Source organism: Sus scrofa, chromosome 5, assembly GCF_000003025.6.
Source record: "Sus scrofa isolate TJ Tabasco breed Duroc chromosome 5, Sscrofa11.1, whole genome shotgun sequence".
Taxonomy (NCBI): Eukaryota; Metazoa; Chordata; class Mammalia; order Artiodactyla; family Suidae; genus Sus; species Sus scrofa.
The window spans coordinates 64286341-64313591 of NC_010447.5; the positions used below are offsets into that span (position 1 = coordinate 64286341).

A 27251-nucleotide genomic window follows, 5' to 3' on the forward strand; every position below is an offset into this window, starting at 1 on the left:
GCTAGTGAACCCGCCCTGCTCTGGGCTGCCTCCAGAATGGCCGTAGTGACAGATCTCTCACCTGGGCTGTGTGCTTGGGTCCCTGTGCCTCCTGGGACCTTTTTTTGGGCCCGATTCTCTGACTCCTTGGCCCTTCACTCTTTATTCTCTTGCTAGGTTGTCTTGGACAGAGATTTCGGAGGAAAAACTCAGCCCCCATATTCAGCTTTTCCTTCCTTCCAGGGGTGACGTGGAGTCAGACTAGGCCCAGCCTCTTCCTCCTGATTTTCCCCGTGAGGCCCACATCCTCCCTGCCTCCTTAGGGCCTGTCCCTGACGCTCCCAGAGCTCCAGGGCTCTGCCCAAGTTCCCTGCCTGGCCCCTGTCTCTGAGTACACATTCCTGCAACCTCGTGACCACAACAGGGGACATTACACATTCCTGACCTGGCAGCCAATGGTGTAAAAAAGAACAGAATGTCCCAGGGCTCCGCCCAGCCCCCAGCTCCACCTGGGCCCCTCCCTGGGCTGGACAAGGTAGGGGTGGTGGTGAGGAGTCCAGCGGGAAGAGGCTGGACCAGTGGGAGAGGCAGAGGGGGTGCTGTGGCTGAGTACCAGGCTGGTGGGCAGGGGCCAGGATGTGTTCCCAGATACCCCTGCTCCTTCCTTTCCAAGACCTGGGGGTGAAGCTGACCCAGGGGTGCCCCTGGGGGGATTCCCCAGGGAGGGCACCTGGCTCCTGGAAGCCTGCTGGGGGCATCCCTCCCGGCAGTCCTGCCAGGGATGGGGGAATCCCTTTGGGGGTGGCTCCCTCCCCCTCACTCTCCTCTCTGCTTCTCCTCCATTCCCCCCGCACCCCCCCCACCTGCCCGTCCTTCTCCATCCGTCTACCTTTTCCTGCCTTCCCTGTTCTCCTGGTCCCTCCACCTTAGTCTCACTCATCCTGACTTGTCCTTTTTCCTGGCTTTGCCGTCCTGGCTTTGTGTTCAAGATCTCTCTCCAGGTTCAAGATCTCTAACCTTCGCCTGCCGTTCTGTCTCCCTGGCGGCCAGCTCCCCATCACTCCCCAGTCCCTGGGCTCCAGGTCACCAGCCCTCAGGAGCCCTCCTCCCAGTGGAGAGCTCTCAGCTCAGGCTCCTCCTCTGCCCCTCCCCCTGCCTGGCTCACCTTTAATTGAGATGCTAATGAGGCTTCTGTCGCTTCCATCCCTGGCCGGCGGGCGGGCTCCCCGGCCCGGCCGCTGCACCTGTCAGGTGAGGGGGAGGAGAGGCTGGGCTGCCAGATTCAACTGGAAAGGAACCAGTCCCAGTCCAGCCACAACCTGGGAGTGGGGAGCAGGAGGCAGCCCAGACCTCCTGGAGCCCTGCAGTCCCTGGAACCGAGAGGGAGTCAAGTCACAGCCTGAGGTCAGGGCCAGAGACTGGAGGAGAGAGCCCAGCCTGAGAGGGGGCAAGGTGAAGAAGAAGAGGACGGGAGGTAGGATCAGAGATCCTGGCAGGCAAGGAAGAAGAGAGTGGAGAGGCAGAGAGACAGAGGGAGACAGAGACAGACAGACAGAGGAGCCAAGACACAGAGATCTGGAGGAAGAAGAGCAAAGAAGACTGACTAAGCCAGGCAGAGACAGACGGCAGGGGAGACGGAAAGGGGGTGTCTAGGACAGAACCCAAAAGGCGGCCTTATCAGAGAAGCAACAGAGAGGCCACTCCAGGGAAGCCCGGCTCCAGCTCTTCTGGCCCCAACTCCAGCAGGTCAGCGGGCTCTTAGGAAGGAGGGAGGGAGGGGCAGGGGAGGGTGGGCTCAAGGGTGGATGAGGGCCTGGCCAGGAGCAGCCCAGCTCTAGGCTCCGGATGATGATGGACGAAGGGCACCCAGAGCCCAGAACTCAGCCCTGACCCTCGCCCTCCCCAACCCACCCAGGGCTCATGAAGGGAGACAAGCGTGAGGAGCCGGGGCCGGGCCCCGAACCCACGGCCCCCCCGCTGCCCACGGAGGAGGAGGAGGCCCTGCTGGAGTTCCACCGCTCCTACCGGGAGCTCTTCCAGTTCTTCTGCAACAACACCACCATCCACGGCGCCATCCGCCTGGTGTGCTCCCAGCACAACCGCATGAAGACGGCTTTCTGGGCCGTGCTCTGGCTCTGCACCTTCGGCATGATGTACTGGCAGTTCGGCCTGCTCTTCGAGGAGTACTTCAGCTACCCTGTCAGCCTCAACATCAACCTCAACTCGGACAAGCTCGTCTTCCCTGCCGTCACCATCTGCACCCTCAATCCCTACAGGTCAGTCTCTGGGAAGGGGATTCAGAGGATACCTGGGTGCCCACTGGGCTGGCAGATGCTCAGACCCAGGGGTGGGAGAGGAAGCACCGCCCTGCTCCTGCCGCCCTCCCCGCAGACCTGATGGGCTGGCTGCTCTACCCCTGGGGAGACTTCCTACTGCCCGAGGCTTCTCCAGAGAGTGCCTGTGGGACAGCAACCTCCTCTTGGCCTCTTCATCCTCCGGCAAGTGGGAGAGAGTGCTGATGAGGTCAAGATGCTGATAACTCAGAAGGGCGGGGTAGGGATCAGCTCCTCCTCCAGGTCAGGAGATGAATCTGATGGAGATTCTGCAAGGAAGCCACTGCAGGTGCTGGGGCGGGGGGAGGGGGGGTTGGTGGGGAGCTAGTAGGGGCTAGGCTCTGATAGGCTGGTCTTGGTTTAGAAGGGGAGTTTGTTTTGGAGAAGGCAAAGTTGGGGGGAGGCCTGGTGGCAAAGCTATCTGTGAATCTTGAGGCTGGAGGTGGAGAACGGGCCTGAATAGAGGCAGCCCTAGGCAGGCTCTTTCCCCCAAGGCCCAGGTGACCCTGTGGCCTGCCCAGTCCACCTGCCCAGGTGCCTGACTTTTCCGTGCTTGGGTGTGTCTTGAAGTTTTGGGTTTCATCACTGTTCTTTGCCAATTTCTGGTCCGGAAATGGGAGTGGGGGGTGAGGCGGTAACCATGGAGAAGAAAGGAGAGCCTGGTTGAGTGTTTATACCCACCTCTCCTGTGTCCTTACTCAGTCAAGCCACACCTTGGGACACCCGCGGCAGGCCAGACACGGTTCAGGCACCCAGCAAATGGGTCCCTCGATAATTCATTCAATCGTTGCTGAGGGCCGGGTACTTTACCAGGTGTTATTGAAAGATAACATGGCATGTAAGAGACAGGCATATAAACAAATAACGAGCACACTATGATAGGTATAATAAAAATCGTGAGTGAACGTCTCTGCCTTCAAGGGGTATGAGATTTATGAGCATGCGTGTGTGTGCCTGCTTGAGTGTACGTGTGAGCAAACAGATGAGGTGTGCGTGTGATGGTGGATGACTGAGATTGGTCACACATGGGGGGGTGGAGGCTCCCCATGTACTTACTCTGTTGTGTCCGAAGGTGTGTCATGAACTAACAAGGGTTGGGACATCCTGTCCTGCAGAGAAAAAAATGCAGGGCCATTTCACGGATTGACCCCCTAATGAGGTCCAGGCTAAGGGGCCAGATACTAAGAAGCTACCTCATGCGCCAGACACGGCCAGGTTCCCCACATGCATCTCTAATTCTTCCAACAATCCTATGAGGTAGGTACTATTTTTATCCCTCTTTTCTACTTGAAGAAACTGAGGCAATGAGCAGTAAGGCACAAGGTCACAGAGATAGGAGCTCAGTGTGACTCATCCTCTGTTTGCCTGACCGCAAACCCCCGGCCTCTTCTTAATCCCCAAGATGTGGACTCCATGGAATCAATGGCGTTTCCGCTCAGATGTTTCCCTCTTATTGCTGAGCTTGCATCGATTTGCCTTCTCTGCCTTCTTTCTCTTCCCCTGGTACCCACGGCTTTGCTTCTCTTCTTCCCAACCTCCCCGCTTCCCTGTCCTGATCTTTCCCCCACTCCCCCCACCCCTCATCCCCTGGGGCTGTGGTGAGGGGGAAGGACAGCCCTCCCGCCACCCCACCCCATCCCCACCCCACCCTCGAGCCAGAAGGGAGGGGAGGGCAGGCAGGCCCCGAGTGGGGTGGTAGGTTCTCAATAAATACTTGTGCTTGAATGATGTGGGTGAGAGATGGACAGGGCAGGGGTGACTGTGTTGAGGCCTGCATACTTTCCAAGGTTCTGCTGGGTGCAGGGCCCTGGACAGTAGTGGAAAAAGCCCCAGGGGATGAAAACCAGAACCCAGGCCTCTGGAGCCTGCAGGGCCGGGAGGCAGATGTCCACTCCCGTAGGACTTGGTGGGGAGAGAACCCAGCACCCTGGAAAGGAGGGGAGTCAGGGAGGCTCCTTAGGGCTGGGGAGGGATGTTGAACACCTACTCTGTGCTTGACTCTGTGCTTTTTATTTATTTATTTTATTTCTATTTCTATACATATATATATTTTGTCTTTTTGTCTTTTCTAAGGCCGCACCTATGGCATATGGAGGTTCCCACGCGAGGGGTCCAATCGGAGCTGTAGCTGCCAGCTTACGCCACAGCCACAGCAACACGGGATCCTTAACCCACTGAGCCGAGGCCAGGGGTGGAACCCCCAACCTCTTGGTTCCTAGTCGGATTTGTTAACCACCGTGCCACAATGGGAACTCCAACCCTGTGCTTTTTAAGCACTATCTCACTTAATCCTGACAAGTCCATGGAGGTGGGCATTATTATTTCCATTTTGCAGATGAGGAAATGGACGTAAAGTAATCTGAGCAGGGTCAAATAGCAAATAATAAAAAATGTCAACAATGATAATGGCTGACACCTCTAAGACTTAATATGTGGGAGCTCCCATTGTGGCACAGGGGAAGGAATCCGACTAGTATCCAGGAGGATGTGGGTTTGATCCCTGGCCTCACTCAGTGGGTCGGGGATCCGGCGTTGCCATGAGCTGTGGTGTAGCTCCCAGATATGGTTCAGATCCCGCGTTGCTATGGCTGTGGTATAGGCCAGCAGCTGCATGGGCACTTCCCTATGCCGAGGATGCCACCCTAGAAAGAAAAATAAGTCTTTATATGTACCAACAAACAAATTAAAATTTTGTATAAATTATTTACTCCTCACAACAGACTTCTGATGTAGATACCAGGAACTATTCCCATTTTATAGATGAAGAAACTGAGGCCCAGAGAGGTTAGGTAACTTGCACAAGTTCACACAGAGAGCAGGTGGTGAGACTGGGATTCAAAAACCACCCCCTCCCCATGTAGGAGCCACTGCATCTTAGGTCAGCAACTGAGTCCCACACCAAGTGTGTCTGATTTCAAAGTTCTTTCCCTCATTGCACTTTGAGAGGCGAGGGAGAGGCATCCAGGGTTGGGGGGCTGGTGGGAATCTGTGAGGAAGAGCAGCAGGAGTTGGTGGGGGGTTGGGGAGGAAGGAGTGAGGAGGGAGGAGCTGCTGGTTTCTGTTCCAGGAGACAGGCAGGGGTGGGTGGACAGGTTAATACAGCCTGGTGGGTGGGGACCTGAGAGTGAATCATGCTGCTGGCTGGCGTGGGTGCTGGAGGCAGAGGTGAGATGGGTGACCCGGGAAGGGGATGCAGGGGAGGAGCTGGAAATTGTGGATGAGATAGAAGAACCCAGCAAGATCCCTGGCTTGAGGCTAGGTGAGACCAGATGCCCCCCTGCAAGTAGCTGGGTATGGCCAGCAGGTGGGGAGGAAGAGGAAGAGGGGGTGTTCTGGGCTGCTCTGCAATTGCCAGGAAAGGGCACCAGGCTGAAGACCTTCAGCTGAGCAAGGAGGTGCTAAGAGAGTCCAGTGAGAGGGGTCTCCAATGGCAGTCCCCTCTTTCTGGCTAATAAAGGGCTTTTTTTCACCAAAGGAGAGGGTGGGACAAATCCACATCCTTGGAAAACAGAGCCCAAGAACATATTTTTTGTCCAGTCCTTGGAGGGATTTAAGCTGGTTCTAAGGAAGAGCTGGGCATTTTTCTTTATTTTTATTTTTTATTTATTTACTTTTGGAGGACGGGCAAGAAATAGATGCATTAAGATAGGACGCTTGTGAGAGGTGCAAGCGGACAGGCAAGGAGGCTCTGAGGAGCTGGGCATTCCTGAACAGAGAAGGTCATGGAATCTTCCTTCCCAGAGATATCTGGCAGAGCAGGGGACATGGCAGTGAGGAGAGAGGCGGTTCTGCAAGGAGAGAAGCTGCTGGAAGGGAGGGGAAGGCTCTGAGCTAGGGGGTTGGGGGGAAAGCAGGCTCTGTCTTGGCAGGTCTGGCAGGGACCAGAAAGCCCAGACTTTTAGATCTGGCACCCTTCCCCCTCCCAGTGATGGACCCCTTCCTGTCAGCAACCTCACATGTTGTTGGAGACTTGTAACTTCTTCCCCAGTCCTGGTTCTGTCTCTTTGAAGCATCTCTAAAGACGTCCCCTCTTTCTTTGCCGATGGCCATCAGTTCAGGTGCACCTGGGACAGCAGTAACCCTGCTGTGGTTTGCAAAGGCCATTGTCACAATCTGATACTCGTAACAAGCTCACCGGATAAGGAGGGAAATATCACCCCAGAGTCATAGGAGGCTCTGAGAACCTAAAAGCTTTGCAAAGTCACCCAGCTGTCACTCTACCCAGGTGGAGGAGTCAGAACTGGAATCTAGTCTTAGGCTCCACAGAGTCACAGGAGTTCTTGTGTGGTGCCTCGGGTTAAGGATTGGGCCTTAGCTAGGGTTGCTGCTGTGGTTGGGTTTCCAGCCCTGGCCCGGGAACTTCCACATACCATGGGTGTGGCCAAAAATAAAGTAAAAAAAAAACAAACCCACAAAGTCACAAGGCAGACAAGTGGTGGGCAGTGCTCCTATGTCTCCTTGGCTTTCTCTTCTCCAAAAATAGTTTATTATTGGGAGTTGCCATCGTGGTATAGCGGAAACAAATCCAACTAGGAACCACGAGGTAGTGGGTTCGATCCCTGGCCTCGCTCAATGGGTTAAGGATCCGGCGTTGCTGTAGTGTAGGTTGCAGACTCGGCTTGGATCCCATGTTGCTGTGGCTGTGGCATAGGCTGGCAGCTGTAGCTCTGATTCGACCCCTAGCCTGGGAACCTCCATATGCCAAAAAAGCAAACAAGAAAAAAAAATAGTTTACTATTATTGCTCTTGTTAAAGAACAGTCATGACAATAAAACAATAGCTGCAGTTATACACTGCCTACTCTGCCAGCTATTTTGCTCAACACTTTTCATACATTAACTCACTGAACCCTTAAAACGACACCATGCAACAGGTACTATTAATATTCCCATTTTCCAGATGATGAAACAGAGGCACAGAGAAAAGTAACTTTCAGGCTAACCATCCAAAAAGTGGTGAGGCTGGCAAATGAGCATAGAAAGCTGATTGGAACTTAGTTCCTATAAGTTTTCCTTTTACTGCCGTTCTTTTTTTTTTTTTTTTTTTTTTTTTTTTTTTTTTTGGTATTTTTAGGGCTGCGCCCAAGGCATATGGAGGTTCCCAGGCTAGGGGTCGAATTGGGGCTGTAGCTGGCGGCCCACGCCCCAGCCACAGCAACACAGGATCCGAGCCACGTCTGTGACCCACACGACAGCTCGTGGCAATGCCAGATCTTTAACCCACTGAGCAAGGCCATGGATCAATCCTGTGTCCTCATGGATGCTAGTCAGGTTTATTAACCACTGAGCCACAACGGACGCTCCTGTTGTACCATTTTAGACTCCCATCAACAGTAATTCCAGTTGCTCCACCTTCTCACTGATATTTGATGTTATTGGTCTCTTACTTTCAGCTGAACGGATGTTAAATTGTACCTCATTATGGTTTTAATTTGCATTTACCCGAGGATTAATAACATTTTCTTGTGTTTAGTGACCGTGTGCATATTTGGGGGGGTCGTTTTTAAAACAACTTATCTTTTTCTTGTTGATTTGTAAGAAGTTTTTATATTTTGGTATTTCATGTTTCGATATTTTTTTAATCTAAGAAGTTTTGCCTACCCCAAGGTCACAAAGGTATCTATGTTCTATACGTTCTAGATTTTTGTGCGGACTAAGATAGAGGTTGAGGTTCTGTTTGTTTTCCACTCAGTATCCAGTTGTTCCAGCATCTGTTATTTAAAAAACTGTTTTCTCCATTGAATCGAATTGGTGCTTTGGTAAAAAAAATCTGTTGACCATATATGTGTGAGTTTATTTCTGGATTCTCTTCTGTTCCATTGATCTATTGTCTATTCTTCCATAAGCCTTACGCAGTTGATTACTGTGACTTTATAGTCATAAAGTCAGTTTGTGTAAGTACTCAACTTTGCTCTTCTTTTCCAAAACCGAATTGGCCCTTCTAGATTCTTTGGATTCCCATATCAATCTTAGAATCAGCCTGTCAATTTCTTCCAAAATGTCTGCTGAAGCTTTGGCAGGGACTGGGTTGAAACTAAAGAGCCGTTTGGGAGGCATCGCGAGTTTCTGATCCATGACCTCCACAGCTCCCTTCTTTCATTTTGGTCTTTGGTTTGCTTCAGCAGGATTTTCAGTGTGGAGGTCTTGCACACCTTTCATTAGATTTATTCCCAGTATTTGCTGTTGTTTATGCTCCATATGCAACATATGTTTTTTTTATTATTATTTATTTATTTATTTTTTCTCTCTTTTTGTTATTTCTTGGGCCGCTTTCACAGCATATGGAGGTTCCCAGGCTAGGGGTTGAATCGGAGCTGTAGCCACCGGCCTACGCCAGAGCCACAGCAACGCGGGATCCGAGCCGCATCTGCAACCTACACCACAGCTCACGGCAACGCCTGATCGTTAACCCACTGAGCAAGGGCAGGGACCAAACCCGCAACCTCATGGTTCCTAGTCGGATTCGTTAACCACTGCGCCACGACGGGAACTCCCATATGCAACATATGTTAATGTGGTGCTGTGTTTGTGATTTCATTTTCCAATTTTTGTGGCTAGTATGTAGAAATACAATTAATTTCGTATATTGGGTTTTTATCCTGCAACCTTGTTTATTAGTTCTAGGTGTTTGCTTTAGTAGATTCTATCATGATGGAGATGATAATAAGCCCCATATTGAGAAAAAGGAATGTGACGATTTATACTGGGCAGTGTTTAACTTAAGGTGTTTGGGCCCCACCCAAAACTCTGAAAAACTGTCTTTGGTATATGGGGGCATAGAGGCGGGGCGGGGGTGGTGATGGGGGGGAGGGGAATTGGCATTGGCATTGGCATTGGCATTTTTAAAGTTCCTGGTAAGAGTCTAGAAGTGCAGTTGCTTTAGAAAGTGTCAAGTGGCAGACAGGCCAAAAGGCCACTCTAAGGGGATAGCATGGGGTGGTCCGCGCATCGTGGGTCGGTTTAAGTGTCTGGGCCCAGTCTGCCTGTCCCCCCCAGGAAAGGGCAGACAAGTTCCGGGTTCCCTTTCAGGCCAGGGCGAGTGGGAGGAGAGCGCCTCCCGCCTCTCCCTTATGATAAACTTGCTGCAATAAACGCTGTCACCGCTGGAGTTCATTGTCGCCTCCAATTACCCCGCGGACACACCTCTCTACACGCCCTCTTGCCCCCAAAGAGTGCAGGAGACCCCAGAACTATTCCCCGCAGGCTTCCCTGGGAACAACCGCCTCACGGGTTACAGACGGGGAAACCAAGGCCGGGCGTGGGGCGGGGGAAACAGGGATTGGCTCGGGGCCGCCCCCTAGTCGGACCCTTAGCCATCGCCCTTCCCAGGTACAAGGAAATTAAAGAGGAGCTGGAAGAGCTGGACCGTATCACAGAGCAGACACTCTTCGACCTGTACAAGTACAACTCCTCCAACACTCTCGTGGCCCACGCCCGCCTCCGCCGAGACCTGCGGGAGCCCCTGCCGCACCCTCTGCAGCGCCTGACGGTCCCGGCTCCGCCCCACTCGGCCCGCAGAGTTCGCAGCGCCACTTCCAGCAGCGTGCGGGACAACAATCCCCAGGTGAACAGGAAGGACTGGAAGATCGGCTTCCAACTGGTAAGGCCCCACCCCGCCAAGGCCCCGCCCATCTTCGGGGAAGGCCCCGCCCCACTGTTTCAGCCAGAGAGCATGTTTCTGCTCTTTCCCGACCGCGCCTCCGCCGCAGTGGTACAAGGCAGACCTCGTCCGCGGGCTGGCAAAATAAATAAGTTAAATCTATAAATAAGGTTTGAAAAATAAAATTAAATAACATCTCTCTGGGCGCCAGCTTATGAAGGGTCCTCCCTGGCAGCCTCTGAGAACGTTTATGGGGGCGGGAAATCGGATCTACTGTGAAAAATGCATCTTTCTGAATTCAGTCCTCCCAGTGGTATTGGGTTGGGACCCTCTAGTGTGATGGGGCACTGGGGCTCCACCGGCCTAAGATGGAGAATAGGGAGGCACTGACAAGGAGACAAAAAACAAATGGGGTGTTCCCCTGTCGTGGCTCAGTGGTTAACAAACCCGACTAGCATCCATGAGGACACAGATTCAATCCCTGGCCTCCCTCAGTGGATTAAGGATCTGGCGTTGCCGTGAGGTGTGGTGTAGGTCGCAGACGTGACTCAGATCCCGCTTTGCTGTGGCTGTGGCGTAGGCCTTCGGCCGCAGCTTGGATTTGACCCCTAGCTTGGGAATTTCCATATGCTGCCAGTATGGCCCTAAAAGACAGAAAGACAAAAAAAAAAAAAAAAAAAAAAAAAAGGCATGGAGAAGAAAGACAAGTCCTTTTAGTAAGAGTGGACCACGGTACCTAGAGGCCAAGGTTCCAGTCCCTGCTCTGCTGTTGGGATGAACTACTTGATTCCTCAGTTTTCCCATCTGTGAAATGGGGAGAAGAATCTTTGTTCCATTCTCCTCGGAGGCTTCATACATGACCCTGAGGTGTGTGCAGCTCCCAGTCTCTTCCCTGGCCTACCTGCCACTCTCCTAGTCCCTTGCTCTCCGGGTCTGCTCTCCTCCAGGCTTCTGCTTCACTCTGCCTTCTGTTCCTTCCCACTCCCAGCTCCCAATCCTACCTGTTGGTCCTCAGGACCTCAGAACACTCATTCCTTGACCTTGGCCCTGCCCTGCTTACCCTTGCTGCCGGCCCTCTGACGCTCTGGTCTCTGTGTTCAGTGCAACCAGAACAAATCAGACTGCTTCTACCAGACGTACTCATCCGGGGTGGATGCAGTGAGGGAGTGGTACCGCTTCCACTACATCAACATTCTGTCCAGACGGCAGGACACCTCTCCGTCGCTGGAGGAGGATGCACTGGGCAAATTCATCTTCGCCTGTCGCTTCAACCAGGTCTCCTGCAATGAGGCGTAAGTCTGTCCCTCTGGCCTGGTTTTCTGGGCCAGCCTGAGGCCCCACACCTGTGGCACCCAGGAGTGCTTGTTGACTAAAGAAATGCCTGTGGGGAGGATAGGGCAGCACTGACCTCAGGTCCAAACTTCTGCAGGGCTGGATCTGGGAATGACAGCCTCATATGGCTTCTCTGGGAAGGCTGGGGTTGAGATCTGGCTTTGAGAAACCAAGGGTTGGATGCCTGGTTCTCCACTTTGCCCAGGCCTCTTTCTCACTAACTAACCTCAACCTCAAGAGTGCCTGGAACATCATCTGGCCCCCTGCTCCGCTTTCGCAGACGAGACAGGTAGTAGTAGCGTAGTGGACACAGCATGGATTGAGTGGGCGACTGACCCCCAGTTCCTGCTCTGACTCTGTTCCTTCCAATCCATGCGACTCTAGGTGCTTCACGTCACTCTTTATTTATTTCATCTTTTTAGGGCCGCACCCATGGCATACGGAGGTTCCTAGGCTAGGGGTCTAATCAGAGCTGTAGCCACTGGCCTACGCCACAGCCAGCGCAACGCCAGACCTGAGCTGTATCTGCGACCTACACCACAGCTCATGGCAATGCCGGATCCTTAACCCGCTGAGCGAGGCCAGGGATCGAACCCGAAACCTCATGGTTCCTAGTTGGATATGTTAACCACTGAGCCACGACAGGAACTCCTCATGTCACTCTTCAGAGTCTGTTTATTTGTTCATAAAGTAGGGGGAAATGAGATTCATTCAGTGTTCATTGAACAAATATTTTTGACTGGGCTATGCGCTAGTCACCGCCTGAGTCATTTGTGGTACATCAAGAAGAAGAAAGGAGTTCCCATCGTGGCTCAGAGGTAACAAACCCTGGCCTCGCTCAATGGGTTAAATGGATTAAGGATCTGGCTTTGCGTGAGCTACGATGTAGGCCAGCAGCTACAGCTCCAATTCAACCCCTAGCCTGAGAATTTCTTTTTTTTTTTTTTTTTTTTTTTTTTTTTTGGTCTTTTTGCCTTTTCTAGGGCAGCTCTCTGTGGCATATGGAGGTTCCCAGGCTAGAGGTCCAATCGGGAGCTGTTGCTGCCAGCCTACACCAGAGCCACAGCAACGCGGGATCCGGCCGCGTCTTTGACCTACACCACAGCTCATGGCAATGCCGGATCCTTAACCCACTGAGCAAGGCCAGGGATCGAACCCGTAACCTCATGGTTCCTAGTTGGATTTATTAACCACTGCGCCACCATGGGAACTCCGAGAACTTTCTTTTATATATATATATATATATATATGTATGTATGTATGTATGTATTTTTTTTTCTGCTGTACTGCATGGGGACCAAGTTATACATACATGTATACATAATTTTTCCACCCATTGTAATGTTGCGATGTAAGTATCCAGACATAGTCCTCAGTGCCACACAGCAGGATCTCATTGTAAATCCATTCCAAGAGCAATAGTTTGCATCCATTAACCACAAGCTCCCCATCCCTCCCACTTCCCCACCCCCGCCCCCGCCACCCTGGGAAACCGCAAGTCTATTCTCCAAGTCCATGAGCTTCTTTTCTGTAGAAAGGCTCATTTGTGCTGTACACTAGATTCCAGTTATAAGTGATATCATATGGTATTTGTCTTTCTCTTTCTGACTTATTTCACTCAGTATGAGAATTTCTAGTTCCATCCAAGCCTGAGAATTTTCATATGCTGCGGGTCTGGCCCTAAAAAGACAAAAAAAAAAAAAAAAAAGGAAAGAAAGAAAGAAAGAAAGAAAGAAAGAAAGAAAGAAAGGAAAGAAGAAAGAAAAATCCGGAGTTCTCGTCGTGGCGCAGTGGTTAACGAATCCAACTAGGAACCATGAGGTTGCGGGTTCCATCCTGGCCTTGCTCAGTGGGTTAAGGATCTGGCGTTGCTGTGAGCTGTGGTGTAGGTTGCAGACGCGGCTCGGATCCCGCGCTGCTGTGGCTGTGGTGTAGGCCGGTGGCTACAGCTCCTATTAGACCCCTGGCCTGGGAACCTCCATGTGCCGTGGGAGCGGCCCAAGAAATAGCAAAAAGACAAAAAAAAAAAGAAAGAAAGAAAGAAAAATCCTTGTTATTTTGAACTGTGCCAGATCCTTACCCTGCTGAGCCACCGGGGAACTCTGACACTTTTCCTTACCTGGTGAAGATGATAACATCCATCTCCAATTGCATGAAATAACAACGGAAAGGGAGGGCACTTTGTAAACTGCAGCGAGTGCTGAATCTCAGTACTCATTTGAAGTGACACTCACACAGGTGAAGTGACTTGTCCTAGGACACCAGGCCGGCCCGAGCCAAGGGTCCTCCCTACTCTACTCCCCTCCAGGCATTCTTTCAGTCACATCTCCTCTCACAATGTCCTTGCAGAGGGGTCATGGCAGCTACCAGCACTCTGAGGGATGGGAGAGGCTAGGAGTAAGGGAGGTCCCTTTCTGCAGCCCCTGGCCCCTCCTACTGCCGAGCCCCCTCCCTACTCAGTTCAGGCGTCTTACCTGGCCAAGGAAGGGGGTTGAGGCAGCAACCCCCTGTCCCTGGAGAATGTCAGCAGGGCCAGGTGTCACCTGCTTCTGCCCCCACCCGTCACTTGGAGCACACTTTTGTTTCTGTCTCTGGCTTTTGTGTTTGTTTGAGAGCAGAAGCTACCACCGGGAAAGTGAGACAATAGCAGCACTTGAGCCTGGGTCAGCCCCCACCTGCCATCAAGCCTCTTCATCACCCTCTCTCACTTTGCCTGGCCCCGGGCTCCTACCTCCCCATCAACGGAAAGTCCACAGTTCATCTCAGTCTTGACGCTTAGGTCATTTCCTCAGTTCAGAGCCTCATCATTTCTCACCGGGGCTATTGTAACCTCCCTTTATTCTGCTTTATATCCCTGTGTTCTGCTTGCACTTTGCTACACTTAACTATCCCAGTTAGTCCAGTTTAAAATCCATCAGTGTCTCTCATGGCCTTTGGAGTCAAGTTGAAGTGATTTTTCATGGCTGTTTCAGCCTTCTGCTGCCCCATAATCCCAATACCTTTGCCCTTCTCTCTATGATCTTTTCTTTTTCTTTCTTCTTTTTAGGGGCACATCTGTGGCACATGGAAGTTCCTGGGCTAGGGGTCGAATCAGAGCTGCAGCTGCTGGCCTACGCCACATTAATGCCAGATCTGAGCTGCATCCGTGACCTATGCCCTAGTTTGTGGCAATGCCGGATCCTTAACCCACTGAGCGAGGCCAGGGATTGAACCTGCATCCCCATGGATACTAGTCCGGTTCTTAACCTGCTGAGCCACAGCAGGAACTCCTACGATCTTCTCTTTAATAACAGCTTTATTAAGATGTAATTCACATACCACAAAATCCATCCTTTTAATGTATATGATTCAGGGTTTTAGTATATTCAAAGAACTGTGCAACTCCTAACACTCTAATTTTAGAATATTTTTCCTGCTCCCTATTCCCTCCCCTCCTCCAAGCCTGGGAAACCACTAATCTACTTTCTGTCTCTATGGATTACCTACTGGGGACATTTCATGTAAATGTGATCACACAATATATGGTCTTTTATGACTGGCTTCTTTCACTTAGCATCGTATTTTCAAGGTGCATCCATGTTGCAACATGTACCAGTCACTCATGCTTTTTTATGACTGCATAGTATTCCATTGTATGGATATGCCACATTTTGTTTACACATTCTGCAGTTGATGGACATTTAAGTTGCTTCCACTTTGGGGCTATTATGAATAAGGCTGCTGTGAGCCTTCCTGTGCATGTCTTTGTGTGTATGTATTTTCATTTCTCTTACGTAGATTCCTAGGAGTGGAATTGCTGGGTCATATAGTAATTTTCTATTTAACGTTTGGAGGAATTGCTGGACTGTCTTCCAAGTGGCCATGCCTTTTTATATCCCAAGTGGCTGTGCCATTCTACACACCAGCAGTGTGTGAGGGTTGCAAATTCTCCACATCCTCCCCTTGGTATCATGTCTTTTTGCCTTTCGCTGTTCGTTTCTTTTTTTCTTTCTTTCTTTCTCTTTCTTTCTTTCTTCCTTCCTTCCTTCCTTCCTTCCTTCCTTCCTTCCTTCCTTCCTTTCTTTCTTTCTTTCTTTCTTTCTTTCTTTCTTTCTTTCTTTCTTTCTTTCTTTCTTTCTTTCTTTTTTTCTTTCTTCCTTTCTTCCTTCCTTCCTTCCTTCCTTCCTTCCTTCCTTCCTTCCTTCCTTTCTTTTTCTTTCTTTTTAGGGCTGTACCCGCGGCATATGGAAGTTGCCAGGCTAAGGGTTGAATTGGAGCTGTAGCCTCTGGCCTATACCACAACCACAGCAATGCCAGATCCAAGCCGCATCTGTGGCCTACACCACAAATGGCAACACTGGATCTGTAACCCACCGAACAAGGCCAGGGATTGAACCCACATCCTCATGGATACTAGTCGTTTCTGCTGAGCCACTATAGGAACTCCACTTTTAGCTGTCCTAATGAATCCCCATAGTCTTTAAAAAAAATTTTTTTTTGGCTGCATTTGCGGCATGCAAAAAGTTCTTGGGCCAGGGAACAAACCTGTGCCACGGCAGTAACCTGAACCACAGCAGTGATAATGTGGAGTCCTTAACTATAGGCCACCAGGGAACCCCCAAATCCCTATACTCTTATTTAATAGCAAATTTATATAGCTCTCCCTAACTACTAAGCACTCTTCTTCTAGGTAATTTAATCCACACAGTATCCCTGTGAGGTAAAGGTCTATTATTATTATTCCCATTTTACAGATGAGGAACTGCAGCACAGAGAGATCAAGTACCTGGGTAGGTCCCTCAGCTAACACTTGTCAGAGCTAGGGTTCAAGTACAAGTAGTTTATGTTCCTCACCATTGTGTTATACTGCTTCTTATATATTCTCATAATGTGCTTGATGTGTTTCTCTTTGTGTGGGTCTTACCAAGTGTCTTGTAATGCGGACATAGATGGTGGTGTGTTACGCATTTCATGTGGCCTTTTTTTTTTTTTTCTTCACTTTCTTTTTTTTTTTTTTTTCCTACTGTACAGCATGGTGACTCAGTTACACAAACATGTACACAGTCTATTTTCTCACATTAGCATGCTCCATCGTAAGTGACTAGACATGGTTCCCAGTGCTACACAGCAGGATCTCATTGCTAATCCATGCCAAAGGCAATAGTCTGCATCTATTAACCCCAAGCTCCCCATCCACCCCACTCCCTCCCCCTTCCCCTTGGCAACCACAAGTCTATTCTTCAAGTCCATGATTTTCTTTTCTGTGGAAAGGTTCATTTGTATCTTATATTAGATTCCAGATATAAGTGATAATCATATGGTATTTGTCTTTCTCTTTCTGACTTACTTCACTCAGTATGAGGGTCTCTAGTTCCATCCATGTTGCTGCAAATGGCATTTTTTTTAAGGCTGAGTAGTATTCCATTGTGTATATATACCACATCTTCCTAATCCATTCATCTGTTGATGGACATTTGGGTTGTTTCCATGTCTTGGCTATTGTGAATAGTGCTGCAATGAACATGCGGGTGCATGTGTCTTTTTTTGTTTGTTTGGTTTTTGTTTTTTGTCTTTTTGCCTTTTCTAGGGCCACTCCTGCGGCATATGGAGGTTCCCAGGCTAGGGGTCCAATCTGAGCCTCGTCTTTGACCTACACCACAGCTCATGGCAGCCCCGGATCCTTAACCCACTGAGCAAGGCCTGGGATCGAACCCACAACCTCATCGTTCCTAGTCAGATTCGTTAACCACTGAGCCACGGCGGGAACTCTGCATGTGTCTTTTTAAAGGAAAATTTTGTCCGGATATATGCCCAAGAGTGGAATTGCTGGGTCATATGGTAGTTCTATGTATAGATTTCTAAGATATCTCCATACTGTTCTCCATAATGGTTGTACCAGCTTACATTCCCACCAAGAGTGCAGGAGGGTTCCCTTTTCTCCACACCCCCTCCAGCATTTGTTATTTGGGGACTGACTAATGATGGCCATTTGGACTAGTGTGAGGTGGTATCTCGTGGTAGTTTTGATTTGCAGTTCTCCAATAATCAGGGATGTTGAGCATTTTTTCATGTGCTTGTTGGCCATCCATACATCTTCCTTGGAAAAATGTCTACTCAGGTCTCTTGCCCATTTTCCCATTGGGTTGTTGGCTTTTTTGCTGTTGAGTTGTCTAAGTTGATTGTACATTCTAGAGATTCAGCCCTTGTCAGTGGCATCATTTGAAACTATTTTCTCCTATTCTGTAAGTTGTCTTTTTGTTTTCTTTTTGATTTCCTTTGTTATGCAAGAGCTTGTAAGTTTGATTAGGTCCCACTGGTTTATTTTTGCTTTTAATTCTGTTGCTTTGGGAGACTGACCTGAGAAAATGTTCTTAAGGTTGATGTCAGAGAATGTTTTGCCTATGATCTCTTCTAGGAGTTTGATGGTATCTTGTCTTATATTTAAGTCTTTAAGCCATTTGGAGTTTATTTTTGTGCTTGGTGTGAGGGTGTTTTCTCTTTTCATTGAGTTGTATGCAGCTGTCCAGGTTTCCCAGCAATACTTGCTGAAAAGACAGTCTTTTTTCCCATTTTATGTTCTTGCCTCATTTGTCAAAGATTAATTAACCATAGGTGTCTGGGTTTCTTTCTGGGTTCTCTTTTGTGTTCCTTTGGTCTGTCTGTCTGTTTTGGTGCCAGTACCACACTATCTTGGTGACTATGGCTTTGTAATATTGCCTGAAGTCTGGGAGAGCTATGCTTCCTGCTTGGTTTCTGTTCCTCAGAATTGCTTTGTCAATTCTGGGTCTTTTGTGGTTCCGTATGAATTTTTGGATTGTTTGTTGCAGTTCTGTGAAAAATGTCCTGGGTAATTTGATAGGGATTGCATGCCTTTTACTTTTTAAACTAAGTTCTATGAGTTTAAGCTTCACCCATGTTGCCCTACCCACTCCGTTGATTCCACCCGCTGTACACAGCCCACAGTGTGCATCTCTCACCCTGTCCCTGTCCCTCTCCTCTGTGCAGGCTCACCCACCTTGCAGGACTGGTCTCTGGCCTTTCCATTGCCTCTGCTTCCATCCCTGCTTGAGTGCAGCCTGTGCTCTGGAAATGCTGACTTCCTAACCCTTCCCAGAATGTGCACCAGTATTTCACACCCCTGTGCTTTTGTTCTTCAGGGCCCATGGAGTGTTCAAGATCATCTGGTTCCAATCTCCTCATCTTACAGATGAGGAGAGTAAGCTTAGAAAAAAATGACTTGCTCCAGGCCGCATAGCCAGAGCCCCACTCCTGGTCTCCATGCAGGCTTTTTCCCTCTCCTAGTTCTCTTTCCGTCTCCTCTGCCTATCCTAGGCCAAAGCCCCCTCTTGTCCCTGCTCCTATCACTGGCTCCAAGATAGCAGGGTAGTTAGAACACAGATCCCCTCTCTTCCCGCCGAGACTCTGGCTACAGCCCTGCACAGCCTCCCTGTTGGGGAACCTGCGATTTGCTGTCAAACTGTATTCCTCTTGCAGCAACACAAAGCTGCGATTCCCTTCTCTCTGTTCCTTAACCTGTCCCAGCCCAGCTTTGGACCTACCAGTGGGAGGCATGCCCATGTGAGAGGTCCCGCTCCTGCCCTCAGATCTGATCTTTGTCTTCGAAGCTCCTGCTTACCGGTCTCACTCTCATCCTGTCCCTCTGTTCCTTTCCCTTCATTAATTTCTCAACCATTTATTAACCTCCTCCCCATGTCTCCTATATGCCAAGAACCATGCTATCAACCCAGAAATGACTCAGACATGAATGAGATGTGGCTCCTGTAATCTCAAGGAGATTACAATCCAAATGGGGAACGAAGATTTAGACGTGTGAGAAGCTAGGGGTGCTGCAAGAGTTTGCAGTGCATCATGCAATCTGAGAGGTCACAAGGCCAGTGAGATCAGGTGGCCTGGTGGCAGGAGCCTGGGCTAGAACGTAGCTGACCTGGGTTGAGTCCTCGCGCACTCGCTGCTTATGTGAACTTGGGCAACTATGTGACCTTGAGCCTGTACTTCCTCTTCTGTGAAGTGGTGTTGATGCCCCATGGAGTGACTGAGGGGGCTCGGGCAAGGCCCCCAGCACTGCATTGGCACATAGTAGGTGATCGGGAAACACAGGGCTCTGAAAGTCTTGCTCTCCCGACCCCCTGCACTTTCCCCTCTGACCCCACTCCCTCTGGCTCTCTCTCCTGGATAGGAATTACTCTCACTTCCATCACCCGATATATGGGAACTGCTACACTTTCAATGATAAGAACAGCTCCAACCTCTGGATGTCCTCCATGCCGGGGGTCAACAATGGTGAGCGGTCCCCGACCTCTGCCCAGCCCCCCACTCCCTGCCCTGCACGGCCACATTTACCCACCTTGAGCTTGTGTCCTAGGGGTGCTCAGGGCCTCACTGCAGCATGCCCACCTCGATCCTGGAAAAATCCTCTCTGTTCTTTCTCCCCTCTGGGTACCACGTAGTCCATTCCAGGCGTGAAAGGAATCCTGTCCTGGTCCTTTCTGCCTCCCTCCCCCCCCTTGGAACCCAGTTCAAGGATTGCCATTCCATTTGCAGGTCTTCCAGAACTTTCTGCCCTTGGAGCCTTAGAGACTAGGCAGAGTGGGAAGATGGGTTTCTACCCCCTGATGCACCTCCCAAACCTCCCCCACCCTGTTCCCTCCATACCCCCCAGGTCTGTCCCTGACGCTGCGCACAGAGCAGAATGACTTCATCCCGCTGCTGTCCACGGTGACCGGGGCCAGGGTGATGGTGCACGGGCAGGATGAACCTGCCTTTATGGACGATGGCGGCTTTAACCTGCGGCCTGGTGTGGAGTCATCCATCAGCATGAGCAAGGCAAGGATGCTGACTGGGAGGCCGGGAAGAGAGGCTCAGATTGGAGAGGGCCCAAGAGGTGACAGCCAGAGGACCTGAAGAGGTCGTGCAGGCTGGGCCTTGAGTGTGTGGAGGTCCTCGGGGGCAGAAAGCATGGGCGAGGGGCCTGGTCGAGGGGGCATCAGGAAGCAGGGATCTGGGGCAAGAGAGCTGAAAGGGGTCCTGATGTGCTTAGGGTCTCAGAGGGTGGATGCTCTGGGCCCAGGGTCCTTGGACTAGCCCTGAGGACAGGCAAATAAGAGAGGTGGCAGCTTAGGATGTACAACCCGGGACTGTGGGAAGACAGAGGTCAGGAAGACCCCTGGCCCACCTTGCTCTGACCTCTGACCTCTGACTTCTCAGTGTTTCTGGGTTCTTAGGAAGCCGTGGACAGACTTGGGGGCGACTATAGTGACTGCACCAAGAATGGCAGCGAGGTCCCTGTGAAGAACCTTTACGGTTCCAAGTACACGCAGCAGGTGAGGCCCAGCCTGTTTCTACGGCGACCATCTCCCGGGCCTGCAGGGTGGGTCCGCCAGAGCTGGCGGGGGGTGATGGGCACGGTGGAAAGAGGTGGGGGCGGCGCATTGTGGGGTCTGGGATGGGTATGTCCTCCCCTCCCGTGCCAATCAGGCCTGTGGGGGGGAGGGCAGGCCTGACCCCCCCCCCCTTCCCTCTCCCCTCCTCCAGGTGTGTATCCACTCCTGCTTCCAGCAGAACATGGTCAAGGAGTGTGGCTGTGCCTACATCTTCTACCCGCTGCCTCCGGGCATGGAGTTCTGTGACTACAGGAAGCATAATTCCTGGGGTGAGACTGCGGGAGGCCTGGCCCCCACCACCTGCCCCCAGGACTCTCCTGAGAGCCCTGCACCCCCAGTGCCCTGGCTGTGGGGAAGGCTTCTGGCTCCCGTGCTCTCTGACGGGTTCTCCCCCTGACTGCTGTTGTCCAGCCCTTTGATGTGGCCCCTTGCCGTTTTCCTCTCCCGCTCTGTCTCTTTCTACCTCTGATCCTCCCTCGCGGTCTTCCTCTGTGTTGGCTTCTGTGCATTTATAATGGGGTGGCCCCATTTAAAAATAACTTGCAGCAAAAGGAAGGAAGAGCACGTGAGGGAGAGCTCCCCGGCTTCTGCACTCAGTCCGCTGTGCCTGTGGCTTCCCAGCCCACTGCCCAGGGAGCTGGTGTCAGGCACTGGCAAGACTGCACTGGGTGCAGGACGAAAATACTAGAAGCATTGGCTGACATGTCATTCCCCAACGCCTTCCATTTTATGAATGTTCTATAATGTCCAGATGTATCAGTTCAACAGGAGCAGGTATGGCAGTTCCAATTCCAGATTGGAATTTCTTCCTTTTTTTTTTTTTTTTTTTCTTCTGTCTTTTTGCCTTTTTCTGGGGCCGCACCCGCGGCATATGGAGGTTCCCAGGCTAGAGGTCTAATCAGAGCTGTAGCCACCAGCCTATGCCAGAGGCACAGCAATTCGGGATCCGAGCTGCGTCTGCGACCTACGCCACAGCTCACAGCAACGCTGGATCCTTAACCCACTGAGCAAGGTCAGAGATCGAACCCGCAACCTCGTGGTTCCTGGTGGGATTTGTTAACCAATGAGCCATGACGGGAACTCCTGGAATTTTTTTTTTTTTTTCTTTTCTCTTTTTAGGGCCACCACACGGCATATGGAAGTTCTCAGGCTAGGGGTCGAATCGGAGCTGTAGCTGCTGGCCTATACCACAGCCACAGCCACATGGTATCTGAGCTGAGTCTGCGACCTTCACCACAGCTCACGCAATGCCGGATCCTTAACCCACTGAGCGAGGCCAGGGATCGAACCTGTGTCCTCATGGATGATAGTCAGATTTGTTTTCGCTGCGCTGCAATGGGAACTCCGGAATTGCTTATTGAAGAATGTTTTACCTACAGGAGGGCACACTCAGAATCTGGAGGGCCCTGGCGCCTACTCCTTACCCTGATCTAGGAGCAGACTGATCCCTTTTGCTTTTCTCTGCAGCTGAGTTATTCAGCAGGAAAGCTGTGTGCTCAGAAGCTGAGAGGGAAAGAAAATCCCAAACATGAGACTTAGACAATAGAGGCGCGTCTCTGGTACACATGGCCTTCCCTGGCATGGCTGACCCCTCCCAGGGGACATGGTGGGGGCATGGCAGACCCTAGAGGGCTGAGCGCTGTCTTGGCTCTGCTTTGTTCCTCTTTCTGCCTGCTTTCTTCCCTGGCTCTGCTGCTCTCAGCTCTCCTCCTGCCTGCGCTTTGCAGCCTCAGCCTCCGGGTTGCTGTTTCTCTGGCCTTAGAGACTCACGGCGCATCAGAGCTGGAGGGACACGCAGAGGCTGTCTGGCCTGACTGGCTCCTTTCTCAGATGAACGAGCCAAGACCCGGAGGGCAGACATGAAGTCCCAGGACGCTGCTCCCTTGACCCCCAAACAGTGATTGCTAAGTGGTTGTGACTTTTGAACAGATTTCCTGAGAGAGAGAAAAACAGCGTCGCGCTGTTTGCTGAGACGCTATGAAGATGAGGGAGAGGAACTTGGCTGGAAACACATTCTGCCGAGTTTCTTAAAGACTGCTGACTCCCCAGAGAGAAGGACTTAGCTGCTTCCCATTCTTCCTAATTAAAGATTAATTGTGTAATTAATTATATAAGCCCTGGCAGGCAAAGAGATTTGGGTCAGAAATGAAGAAGGACTTCTGGACCGGGTGACTGAAAGAAAGAATGACAAAAAATAACTTTACTGAGAACTTGGGAAAGAGGGGAGAAGGAGGAATCCATGGTCCCATTATTCCTTTTTTGGTAATGTCTTTATTGAGATAACTCAGTTCCCCAGATAACTCACCCATTGAACGTGTACAGTGCAATTGTATTGTATAGTTTTCATTTTCAGCAGTCATGGAGCTGTAGAATAATTGTCACAATCACTTGAGAACCCTCTCAGGGAGTTCCTGTCATGGCTCAGTGGAAACGAATCTGACTAGCATCCGTGAGGACACAGGTTCGATCCCTGGCCTCGCTCAGTGGGTTAAGAACCCGGCGTGGCCGTGAGGTGTGGTGTAGGTTGCAGACGCGGCTCAGATCCTGAATTGCTGTGGCTGTGGTGTAGGCCGGCGGCTACAGCTCTGATTGGACCCCTAGCCTGGGAACCTCCATATGCCGCAGGTGTATCTTAGAATCTTTTCATCACTCCAAAAAGAAACTTTGTTCCCATTAGCAACCTCTAAGCTCCCCATTCCCTGCACCCACAGTTCCCCCTTCCTCCTCCCCTGTGCTCCTCATAACCACTAATCTACTTTCTATCTACTCTGGATTTGCCTATTCTGGACATTGCTTATAAACAGAAACATACAATAAGTGATCCTTTGTCATTGGGTTATTGTTATTATTACTATTTTTTTTGGCCACACCTGTAGTACATGGAAGTTCCCGGGCCAGGGATCGAACCTGCACCACAGCAGTAACTGGAGCCACAACAGTGACAACACTGAGCCCTTAACCCATTGAGCCACCCGGGAACTCCTGTCATTGGTTTCTTTTCCCTAATATAATATTTTCAAGGCATATCCACTTTGTCGCATCATCTGTGCTTCATTCCTTTTCATGGCTGAATAACATTCACTGTATGGATAGACCACATTTTTTTATCCAGTCATCAGTTGATGGGCATTTGGGTTGTTTCCACTTTTTGGCTATTGTGAATAATGCTGCTATGAATATTTGTGTGGGCATGTTTTCAGTTCTCTTGGTTGTGGAAGTGCTGGGTCATAGAGCAATTCTGTGTTCAACCTTTTTATCTTTTTTTTTTTTTTTTTGTCTTTTTGCCTTTTCTAGGGCCACTCCTGTGGCATATGGAGATTCCCAGGCCAGGGGTCTAATAGGAGCTGTAGCCGCTGGCCTACACCACAGCCACAGCAACGCTGGATCCTTAACCCACTGAGCAAGGCCAGGGATCAAACCCGCAACCTCATGGTTCCTAGTTGGATTCGTTAACCACTGTGCTACAATGGGAACTCCTGTGTTCAACCTTTTGAGGGACAGCCAGACTCTTTTCCACAGTGGCTGCACAATGTTATATCACCAGCAGTGACGAGTTCCAATTTCTCGACATCCTCACCAACACTTGTTATTATCTTTTAAAATGATAGCCATCCTAGTGGGTGTAAAGCAATATCTCATTGTAGTTTAATCTCATTATTCTTACCCAAAAATTGTTCCTGTATGTCCTTTTGACTTTATTTATTTATTTTTATTTTATTTTTTTGCTTTTTAGGGCTGCACCTGCAACATATGGGGGTCCCCAGGCTAGGGATCCAATCAGAACTACAGCTGCTGGCCTGCACCACAGCCACAGCTGGGATCCAAACTGCGTCTGTGACCCACACCGTAGCTCATGGCAACACCAGATCCTTAACCCATTGAGCGAGGCCAGAGATCAAACTCTCAACCTCATGGTTCCTAGTCAGATTCATTTCCGCTGCACCACGATGGGAACTCCTCCTTTTCACTTTTAAATGTTTGTCCATATCCTACACATCTTTGCAGAGGTGTGTCCTGGTTGCTTTTCTTTTTTATTGGACTTAGCTTAATTTCTTTAATATTTTCTGGTGCTGCCCCTCAAGAGGCCTCACTGTCGTGCTCCGTAATACTCCTGCGAAGTGGGTGCCAGGGATCTGGGGACCCCCCCGGGTGTGGGGTGGAGAAGCCTGAAGGGTCCTAGGAAAGTGGGCACCTCTCTGCACCCACAGGCTACTGCTACTATAAGCTCCAGGATGCCTTCTCCTCTGACCGCCTGGGCTGTTTCACCAAGTGCCGGAAGCCATGCAGGTGAGCTTGGCTGGGGAGAACACAGGGTCTTCAGCTCAGCCTCCCGGTGGGAGAGCCCCACCGCCATCACTGAGCGCCCTTCTCCATCCCCAGCGTCACCACCTACAAGCTCTCTGCTGGGTACTCCCGATGGCCCTCAGTGACATCGCAGGTAAAGTGTGTGTGTGTAACATTGTGGTTTTCTCTGGGCATATCTATATGGGTGTGTTTGACCCCACCCCCACCCCTGTAAGCCTGAAAAGTATGCGGGTGATCGTATTGACACCCCCATCCTGTCCCAGGACTGGGTCTTCCAGATGCTGTCTCGACAGAACAATTACACCATCAAGAACAAAAGGTCAGTCCTATCCTGGTCCCAGGCCCAGGGAAGGAATCTTGGGGGCGGGGAGGGGCGGGGGGGACACAGAGCTGGGGAGAGGAATTGCTCCCGTTGATTGGAGGAGGGCATTTCCAACAGCAGAGAAGGTAACACTTGGCCATTTCTTCCCACCCTCTCCCTCGCTCCAAAGAAATGGAGTTGCCAAAGTCAATATCTTCTTCAAGGAGCTGAACTACAAAACCAACTCCGAGTCCCCCTCTGTCACGGTGCGTCCCGCCTCCCTGAGCCTGGGATGCTCTGGGGGTGGGGGTGGGGGGCTTAGCAAGGTGGCTGTCCTCGAACGCAAGGGGTCAGAGGGTTTGGGCCTTGAAGGTTGAGAACCAAGGGAAGGAGGACCACGGGTGAGGTTGGGGGGGTCAGAAGAAGGGTGCTGGCTGGAGGGGAAGTCCTGCGGGAGGAGGTGCCGGGTGATGGGATGATGGGGCAAAGGCCCCTAAGACAGATTCAGTGTCAGCCGGCCCCACTGTGGCTTAGAGGGACCCGGGGGCCATGAGAGGCCGAGCTGGGTGGCTGATAGGGTGGGGCTCCTCTGCTGATGGTCAGCGCGCCTCTCTCCCGCACAGATGGTCACCCTCCTCTCCAACCTGGGCAGCCAGTGGAGCCTGTGGTTCGGCTCCTCCGTGCTGTCTGTGGTGGAGATGGCCGAGCTCATCTTTGACCTCCTGGTCATCACCTTCCTCATGCTGCTCCGGCGGTTCCGAAGCCGATACTGGTCTCCAGGCCGAGGGGGCAGGGGTGCCCAGGAAGTGGCCTCCACTCCACCCTCCTCCCTCCCCTCCCGTTTCTGCCCCCACCCTGCATCCCCCTCCTCATCCCCGCCAGGCCCTGCTGCCAACCCGGCCTTGTCAGCCCCTCCACCTGCCTATGCCACCCTGGGCCCCTGCCCTGCTCCATCAGGCTCGGCAGCTGCCGGGTCCTCTGCCCACCCTCTAGGGGAGCCCTGAGAGGGAAGGACACTGTCCCCTCCCGGAGGCAGGCACTTCCCTTGGTGAGCAGAGACTGGCCTTGTCAGGATTAAAGAATTGTTTGGGGCTTCCTGTCCAGCTGCCCAGCTTCCCAGCTGCCTTTGGTGGGGGAGGGAAGCAGGTGGGTAAGGGGCTATGGAAATGGCCTGGAGAACAGGGGCCAGCATCACCTTGGCTCATGCCCTGTGCCCAGTGGCTATGCCCTGAGAACACTCTGGTTTCCCCACCCAAGGGCAGACAAGTTTTTTTTTCCCCTTGGATCGGCCAAGCCAAACTTGGAGCTTTGACAAAGAACTTTCCTAGGAAACAACTGACGACCAGAACAAAATACAAACAAGGGCACACAAAGGCATGCGCCGTTTCCTTCCCAAGGATGACTGGCCTCTGCCCCAGGATGACCCTCCACGCCACTTTCCAGTGACAGACGTTTGCTCCTCTTCTTGAACTGGGGTGGGGAACCCCACCCAAAAGCCCCCTTGGTTAGTTGTTAGGCAGTTCCCTTCCCTGTCTCCCTAGGGCAGGGGCTGGAGCGGCCCAGGGCAGTAGAGGCTTGGCCATTCCCGGTTGGCCCTAGAACTCTTCCGGCCTCACTGCCCCAGGCTCCCATGGAGCTACACCCTGGTGCCTTTGCCCTACATCCTTTGTAACTCTGTGTATTTGCTCAAGCTATTTCCTTAGCCTGGAAGCCTCCCCCACCATTTGCTGGAGAACTCCTATGCATCCCTTAGAACCCTGCTCAGAAAGCACAACTTCTGCGAAGGCTTCTGTCCTATTTTGTCTTCCCCAGAATTGATGGCTCCCCTCTCCCCTGAACTCCCGCAGCACACCATAACATCTATGGAAGTGTGGATGTTGCGTTTACTTTCTCGTTCATTTGTGTCTGCATCTTCAACTAGACTGTGAGCTCCTTGTGGTCAGGAATTGAGTCTTGTTCATTTATGTATCTTTGGGATCTAGCCCAGTGTCCCAGTGTCCCGCTTGGAGCAAGTAGGCAGGT

At 51.2% G+C, this 27251-nt stretch overlaps 1 protein-coding gene across 2 annotated transcripts; it reads left to right on the forward strand.

Moving 5' to 3' along the window:
* Positions 1189-26577, forward strand: SCNN1A (sodium channel epithelial 1 alpha subunit). Of its 2 annotated transcripts, none has more exons than XM_021091106.1 (13): positions 1189-1230; positions 1895-2255; positions 9641-9911; positions 11013-11203; positions 19420-19523; positions 19903-20066; positions 20465-20563; positions 20775-20892; positions 24832-24910; positions 25004-25061; positions 25192-25247; positions 25420-25495; positions 25853-26577. In XM_021091106.1, the coding sequence occupies exons 2-13, from the start codon at positions 1900-1902 to the stop codon at positions 26231-26233; spliced, it is 1953 nt and encodes a 650-aa protein (XP_020946765.1). In that variant the 5' UTR covers positions 1189-1230; positions 1895-1899; the 3' UTR covers positions 26234-26577.

Excerpts from the sequence above, each read along its gene's own strand:
- SCNN1A (XM_021091106.1), top strand. The coding sequence starts at position 1,900 with ATGAAGGGAGACAAGCGTGAGGAGCCGGGGCCGGGCCCCGAACCCACG. Across the intron at positions 24,911-25,003 it reads AAGTGCCGGAAGCCATGCAG|CGTCACCACCTACAAGCTCT; the intron begins GTGAGCTTGGCT and ends CTCCATCCCCAG. Across the intron at positions 25,496-25,852 it reads CCGAGTCCCCCTCTGTCACG|ATGGTCACCCTCCTCTCCAA; the intron begins GTGCGTCCCGCC and ends TCTCCCGCACAG.